The 8839-nt window shown below is 37.5% G+C and overlaps 1 protein-coding gene across 1 annotated transcript; it reads right to left on the bottom strand.

Annotated features, from left to right (window-relative positions):
* Nucleotides 1-824: 824 nt before the first annotated feature.
* Nucleotides 825-1880, bottom strand: LOC149206453 (F-box protein At5g49610-like). Its single transcript, XM_089397699.1, has one exon. The coding sequence runs from the start codon at nucleotides 1878-1880 to the stop codon at nucleotides 825-827; it is 1056 nt and encodes a 351-aa protein (XP_089253825.1).
* Nucleotides 1881-8839: the final 6959 nt, after the last annotated feature.

Genomic DNA, 8839 nt, shown 5'->3' with positions numbered 1-8839 from the left:
ATTGAGCTACTATTGCCATGACAACTATAACGGTTTCCATTCTTTGTACAAGAGCAAAGGTTTGATTATATTCTCTTCCATATTGTCGTTTGTACCCTTGACTACAAGTTGTGCTTTGTGCCTTTCAATTATGAATTATACATCATTATTGAGTTTATAAACTCACCTCACACTAATAACTCCTTTTTCTGCTAGAAGATTTACTATCTCTCACGTCTCATTTTTCTCAATTGTTTGGATTTCTTCATCCATGTCATCACACCATTTTCTTTCTTTTACTACATTCTCAAAATAAATAGAATCAGATTAAAAAAATATAGCAAAACTCACAAAGTCATTATCATCATCTTCACACTTGGATATCTCATATATTTCTTACAAGTAGAAAAGAGTCTTCATCTTGATGCACCAGATACCATTTTCCCATCAAGCTATGGTACACTACTAGCCATCTCAAAAACTGCAAAATAAACACCAAAAAGCCTCCAAATCTTCTTCTCCATTCATACCTTTTACTTCTCTTTTGCATATAACGATGAATAATCTTCTTCTCTATTCATACCTTTTACTTCTCTTTTACATATATAGATAAAACAGCTCTGCAAGTTTAGAAACTAACTTCCACAATTCTAATTTAATTGTCAATAAAGTTTCAGGATCCATAGTTTGAGTAAATGAAAAATGTTACGCTGGTAATATATGATAAAAAGAAAGAATATATTCATAAACCGAGCACTTCAATTATCATCGAAATTTAGAAAAAGAACTAGGAAAAATAAAACACAACCATCTAAAATTTCCTAAATAATGGATCAGTATATAAATCATGGTTGAGGCCACCATAAGTTGTTAGATTCGAAGGCTGATATCGATACTCGAATTGGTCGTTGAGACATGCGAGGCCCAGGGAATCTCAATCGCCAGACTATCAATTTCCCATTCCAGTTATATATCGATATATTCATTTTCCGATCCATTACCATTACCAACCCACTGCTATTAACTAATACTGAATCCAATAATGGAATGCTGCATTTTGCCAAACGGTTCTTTTTTACATCACACCATACTTCTGCTTCATTCAACTTCCATATGCGAACAGAGTCATGGCCCTTGTGCTCCACTAGCACCACTTGCCCATTGTAATCCCCTAAATTTTCAGGACTAATCCTTTTGCATCTCTGTGGCAACGGGATTTCTGTCCACAGCCCGTCGGCAATATTGAAGGCTACCATGAGATTAGGGATGGGATTCGGGGGATTGGGAGGCAGAGACACCCAGTAAAACTTTCCATTACAGAAGATACCCTTTCCAGTAGGCCGAATATGGTCCGGGACCATCATGGAAACTTGAGTCCAGCCGTTGGATTCTGAATCATAAATACACATCACAATTCTTCTCCTGCTACTAGAATATCTGCCCAGCAGGAGAGTGCAATGCCTTGTGGAACAATCAAAAGCCAATCCATTGAAAACGAAAGCAAGTATTGGAGGACGAGGCAGCTGTACCCAATTCCTGGTACTCGGAATGCCTATGGAAAGATCCAACATATCCCCTTTTCTATGACAACAGAAGATGCCCTTGCAAGTATTCACAACGACGTGATTGAGCAAAGGAACTTTGTACATGTCTGAACTGCGTTCTTCTATAACCCAAGAATCCACGTCATCTTTTGGATTCCAATGGATCTGAATAAAAAACCCAGGGGTGGAGTACAGTGACCAAATTGGAACAAGTCTTTCGAAGGCATCACGGGAAGACAGTAGATATTTCCACTGTTTGCACACAGTCCTCATTTTGCCAAGAACCCTAATGGGCAGCCTCGCTAAAATCATATGCAACAACTCTTTTGTGATCCTTTGCCATATTTCAGCTTCCATTGCTACAATATTTCTATTTCACAGAAAATATAAGAAATATTTTTCTTCCTGTTGAGGCTGCAACTCTTTCTGGAAACCTCCCAGCACTTCTGCGCAGTCCGCTCTATTTTTCAAGATCCAGAATTACCTCAACAACATACACAAAGATCATGACATTCCAAAACACCACACTACATACTCATAAGAGCAACCTTTACAAAAGCATCTGACTGAAATCCATTCCTAGTTACATAACTATGAATCAATTTACCTTCTTCTAGAGTTTCTAAATGATCACAAGCTTAGAGCACACCTACCACTGTAACTGAGTCCAGAATCACACCCACTGGCTACAGCTGATGAAAGAATGCGAATACCTCCTTATATGATCTATGATTTCTCAGTGCATAACCGAGAAGCATTGTAGAGCATTAAACCACACTCAATTTAGATGTTTTCTCAACATTTGGCATGAACCTTGACAAATCCAAATTTAGGATAGAAGTGATTTCATCCACCACAAAACGTTGGAATTGAACCCATTTATGCCTATATGATAATGAACTTCTTGCCCTATTGCAAAGTTGATATGTCACTACAATCCTAGTACCAATGGGAACGTAAAGTCAATTGGAAATATGCCTTCATTTTACATTTGGTACTACAGTGTAGGTGTTTGCCCGCTCAGCCGGTTTTTGGCAAACTCTCATAATTACATTCCATGGGTTAATATTTTTCCTAGAATTTTATCATAAAATAGTCGGTCATCTCCTAGACTTCCATACTTGGCATACATGGTTACGATGTTGTTATCTCAAAATGGATTTGTTAAAGGCCACTTATAACTATTTGGGTATGGTGTTTTTAGCTCTCTCAGGGCGCATGGATATCAGCATAGGCTCGCAATATAGCAGCATCAGGGTCAATTAGTAAACCTCGATAGCTCTTGTCATACAAAATATCCATATCCTCCTTCAATGAACGATCGTTGCATTTGTCATGGAGGTTGTTGTTATTGTTTCATTGTGGTTTGGGGAGAAAGGATGAGAAAGTTAAAAGTGGTGATATACATGATACGTATGTAAGCGTTCCAGTAATCTCTTAGTTCAAAATCAGCATAACGTGGGGAACATTGTGTAGATGTTGTCATTGTTAACTATAAGTATCCATTGAGATTGTGAAATCCTTCAATGAAAATTTGTTATTGGGTAGAATCATACTTGAGGAACTTAAAAAAAACACACATGATTCAAATTGCAATGAAATAAACCCAAAATTTTGATATTCCTGAAAGGACCTTAACTGTGATGGTTCTGTAATTGACAGTTTACAATTGAGTATTAAACCAACCAATGTGCAAGCATTCGAGTGGTCCACTGAATTGAACCTAGAAAGTCTGATCCTACTTTGATAACATGATATAGTGAACTAATCTCCTCAACCCCATCTTTGAATACTATAATGCCAACCAGTGCCTTCTACATATATGGCAGGTTTGAATCTCCTCAAATAATATTAATGTTCCTATCCATAATTATCCAAATTGGCCAATATGCCAGCTAATCTACCCTTAGTCATTCCTAAAACTAATGGTAAACCTAAAGAAGATCCCTCCAACCACATTATATCTGTAGGGGAGATATATTAACTGTTGGTTGTAGTTCTTCATGTTATACTTTAAGGGCATGATTATTGTTCGATCACTCACAATCTCAACTACATGCGTACCTAAGGCACTATTATGGATGAAATTAAGTTGATACCAATACAACTAGAAATTGGTACAGAAAAGCAAACCATGAAATAATAATTGAACCAACAAGGTCAAGGATGGCTTAGACAAAAGAAAAGGTTCACTCTTGGAATTCTTCATTCGTAAACACTGTTAGCTGTTCACTTACCAAGCTTGTAAAATGTAAAGTAAATATGAATACAAAGGTCTTATGTTCAAATCCCTTATTATTTACCTGTGAACACCTGCTGGGGGTGGCCTTGTTCATAAATTATAAATAAACTTGCTGATACTTTTCATCCCGCTTTCAACTGAAAATAAATTAATAACCATTCTTTCCTAGTATTTGTTTCGATCATTAAAATTTTGTTCGTCTTTAATAATAAGTGGAGTGGCTATTCGAAATTTAAAATGTTTCAAATACATGATAAAAGTATACATTTATTCATTGTCTATATATTAGCTTAACTATAACTACTGGTTATTCAATATATATATATATATTATTTTTAACAGAAACTATCCAATTTTGGCCAATGCAGAACTGCACTGATGCAATAATCACTGCAGGGATTTCAAGTAGAGACCACGCATGGATTGCATGAGTATCGAGTCTGGGCTGGTTTTGGTAAACTCCCACAAGTCTACTGCTAGACTACAATTCAATCGACACTAAACTGTATCTCAACTTACCCTTATCTCTGTTATTGAGAATTTTCTCTTTCTTGGATTTCACAATATCATTCTCATGCTCTAACATAATTTCCTTACCTTTCTTGTGGGGTTTTTCATTTCCATCATCACCTGCAGCCCCTGGCTGCATTACTTCCACTGGAGGCCCTAATAATTGCAGATTTCAAAAGTCCTGTTAATATCACCCCCTTTTTTTTTTTTTTTTTTCGGAAGAGCTTCAAAGGCATTAATCCTTTTTGGTTTCATCCTTCGGTGTGGTGTCATATTTTCATCAGTCATACCATTAAGTAGAATCTGAGTTAGTGCTGAGACACTAATTATGGACCTGCCTCATCAAAATCTTCTTCATTGTCTTCATGGACCTGGTAAAACCTGAGGTATTGCTTTGACTGGATGTTGACACGTTAAACAGCTTCCTTCATGCAACCGAGTCCCAAATTTCTAGGTTTCTTAAGTGATAATTAATATCCTTAGTGTAGTCGTGATAATGGTATCTGACATGTTTCATGTGTTAACAAAAGCACCCCCAAGTCCAGTAGGTTGTGTTCTAGTGGTTGAAACAGGGTGTCACCGTGTCAATGATCCAGATTCAAACCTTACTGGGCACAAAATCACACACAGGATCATACTAGGTTGTTTTACTTGCAATGATCACTAAAATTCCATGAGATAAATTACATTGCTCCTGCATTACCCATGGTTTATATATGCGTGATGTGTTTATATATAACAGTGATTAAACCTTACCCAATGGTAAAAATATTCTTGCTCCTCACCAAGGGAATGGATCCAATCCTTTTGGGCATATGACTTTATATATATCTTTGGAAAGACTTATCTATCTATATATAAAAACTAGGATTGAATCTTACCGAATGCTGATTAGATGTAACGATTGATGATCTTGTTCACAATCGAAGTTGTAAACCGGAAAGATGTGAATTTTGATAGCTTATCTTTTGAAAGGTCATTTACTATAAGGAAGCTACAGGGATCTGCCAGTAAAAGAATTTGCAACATCTTTTGGCTTTGATAAAAGGTGCAGCTCATGCACTTCTTCGTGGTGTTGCAATGGAATTGGGCTCTGTTGAAAATCCAAGTTCTTCAACCTTTGCATTCAATGACGAGGACCATACTCTTGGAAATTCTCTTCGTTATGTTCTGAATCATGAGTTAGTATTTGATTGCATTTTCATTTTTGTTTTTAATTAAACAGTGCATCCCATTTTTGACTTGAGATAGAGAGAGACATACAAGTACATTGAGTGTTAGCTTGATGATGATATGTTTAGATAATTTGTTTGTTGGGTACATGTTTTGAAAATTCTAGCTGGATTTAGTTGTGATTTGAATAACATTAATTGTTAACAGTTTGGTCAATGAAATGAAGTGGAGGTGGGGAAAAGGAAATGCTAGGTAACCTTCAGACCCAGATGTAACACATGAAGGAATCTTATTGTTCCTCTTTTTGCTAATAAAAGAAAATCATACCAGGAGTTTACAAAAATTACAAATCAATATAATCAGTGAAAAGGTTCCTGCTATGAAATTCAAGACTGTTTTTCCTGAGTTTTTAGACAAAGAAACAGTATCACAAGAAGATAAAATGTCTTTTTGTTCGAAAAAACAATCTCCCCACCCTCAACACTTCAGCGAAGAATGAGGCTTCTAATACCATACCTCCCCTTGTGGATCTCTCCCATTTTTTTGCCAGAATTTCTGATGGAAGACGGATTGGTTGCCAGCTGCTAGTAACCCCCAAGGGTCCATTGCAGTTTGATCTCGAGACTTCCATGGACTTAGCACAAGAGCATATACCAATCAAGCTAAACCTTGGGCTTAAAAAGATAAAACTCTTATCTTAATTGAACAAGGTTGTTTCATCAATTTCGGCAACCCAATTTAGATCTTCATATTTATGCTTCTCTTCTGTTCCAGTTGAGCAAGACTCCTGAATTCGATTCTTCATTTTTTGTTCCAAAAGATTCTTTTAATTAAGTGCCAATCCTATTAGTAAGTTTGTTTTTTCCAGAATCTCAATATCAAGGTACTGAGTTGGATTCTTTAATGAGAGAGAAACTGAATAATGTTGAAAAGTGATTCTTGTTGATATCAACCCAAGCAACAGCCAGAAGGAGCCCTGCTCTCAAGGGAAAAATTTCATGAAACACGCTATCACCGCCAGACTAGTCTACTCGTTTGTCCTAAAGGTATATCACCGCAGGTTTCGAAGGAGAATTGAAACGTTGCATAGCAAGAAATTTAATTTCGTAAGTTTCCTTACTGTAAACAAACCTCAGTCTCTGGGAGGGGATGCGGTGGCGCCACACTACTTTCCCACGTTGCTCAGAGGCACAAATAGATCATAAATTCTTATCATTCCTTACAAATAGAGGCAATACTTACGAATAGAGGCATGACTCGGCACAGATTGGAAGTCAACGCTCCACCATGGAAATATATTCAATTTAATTAATCGATTTCAGGAAGACACGGACCACCAAAGTTGTAGGAAAACCACGACACCACCAACGCAAACAAATCTACAGAGGCACGAATAGGCTGTTAGAACTTGCAGAGGCACGAACAGGCTGCTCCACAACTCAACAGGAACCACCTTTCACCGTGAGGTAGAGAGGTTCACAGTGTTGGCAGAGAGGTTCACTCATAAGCGAACTCATTGTGTAAGATCAAACCTAACGCATCAGATTAGGCAGAAATGGACTAACAGGTCCACCACCGCATGAACAATGCAAGGAATGCATGAAACACGCTCTTAACTGCATGAACAGACACATCACTCACTTCCCCTGCGTTGTAGCTATGGGCAGATCCACAGAAGCAAGGGGACCTTCACCGTGGCAAACACCATTCTCTATAGATGAAGTAGAAGGTGAGCTTTCTTACACACATATGAATTTGTTGATTGTCGAATGATTTTTTTTTTTTTTTTTACAGAGCAGAAATTTACGAGGAGGAGGTTTATATGGTGAAGCAGAAGAAGAAGATGATTAAGGTGAGGCCTTCTTAAGAAAACTGTGAGAGATGGAGAGAGATGGGCTTACCCTAAAGACGTCGATGAAGTTCTAGTGCCAATATATCTTGGTAGCTTCTTCATGGAAAGACAAGGGACCCTAACAATAGGGTGCTACTTTCAGAGGTTGTTGCTATCTTTGCTTAATGCTTTAATCCCATAACTGACATTGTGAAAGGCTGAGATTTAATCCCTTCAATGGTCTATAGTAAAAGCATGACGGCACAGGTATTTCGAGGGATGTATTGTGTAGTTTTAACAACAACAAATTTAAAAGCAAGGAAAGTTCAAGTGAAGACCATAGAGAAGCTATGAGAATCATTTTGGATGGACAGTTCAGAGCTTTTAGCAAAATAAATACCCCCTACTCACGGCTGATTAGATGAAGGAGAGCCACTGTTAGGCCTCAGATTTTGAACCTCGCTCTGATACCATGTGTAAGGACCTGTTTCCTATTATTAGAGCCTCTATTTCGTTATACACTAACACATCTATTTTACTGTTATTTTATAAATAATAAAAGGAGTCTGCTGACCTTTTCACATAGCTTTAAACATTTAAAGCTAATCATTTTATCATAAGCAACATAAATTAAGGTGAGCATTCCATTGATATCAACTTAACAAGAGTAGTCCATGGAAAATACCTGTTCTGGCGATTGATGATGATACCTTTGTCTGATAGCTCCAGCTGAATGCTCCTTCTGACCGACCCAACCGGATTTACCTCCCAGCCAACTAGGAAATAAATTCCTAGCCCAGGAAACCTCCACAGGTTCCCTAGCCCTCCGTGCCCAAGCCCAACCAGATATAGTGTGTCCTCAAGAAGAATATGCAAAACTAGATAATGATACTTTCCTCCTCTCAAACCCAAGAAACCTCCACAGGTTTCCAAGGTCTCCCAAAAATCATAACAAGGCCAAAAAATCACAACCAACCCCCACAATCCTAAGCAAAACTCCAACTCCCCCTTTTCTTCCTTCCCCCTTCCCTTTTTATACCCTCTTTCCTCAACCACCTCTCATTAATGTCATTAACTCTCACCCATCCTTGGTTGACTTCTCTTCTAAGCTAGGAGTACATTTGGAATTGTGACATGAATATAAAATTGAGAATTTAATGGGAAAGGATCATGTCTTCTCCCAAGTAAATCTGAAAAGTACATTTGGGAATGTGAAGTGTAATTACATGGAGAGGACCATGTCTTCTCCTTAGTAAATGTGAGGGTACATTGGGGAATGTGAAATGAATAAATATATATTGATGATAAGATGGAGAGGACTATGTCTTCTCCCAAGTAAATGTGAGGGTACATTGGGGAATGTGAAATGTACTTACATGGAGAGGACCATGTCTTCTCCTTAGTAAATGTGAGGGTACATTGGGGAATGTGAAATGAATAAATATATATTGATGATAAGATGGAGAGGACTATGTCTTCTCCCAAGTAAATGTGAGTGTACATTGGGGAATGTGAAATGAATACATATATTATGAAATAATGGAAGGAGACCATATCCTA

This window comes from Pinus tabuliformis, chromosome 1_2, assembly GCF_031772625.1.
Source record: "Pinus tabuliformis cultivar Carrire ecotype Pingquan chromosome 1_2, CPIR1, whole genome shotgun sequence".
NCBI lineage: Eukaryota > Viridiplantae > Streptophyta > Pinopsida > Pinales > Pinaceae > Pinus > Pinus tabuliformis.
Note: the sequence above shows the minus strand (reverse complement) of the source record. Positions and strands in the feature narration are given on the sequence as shown.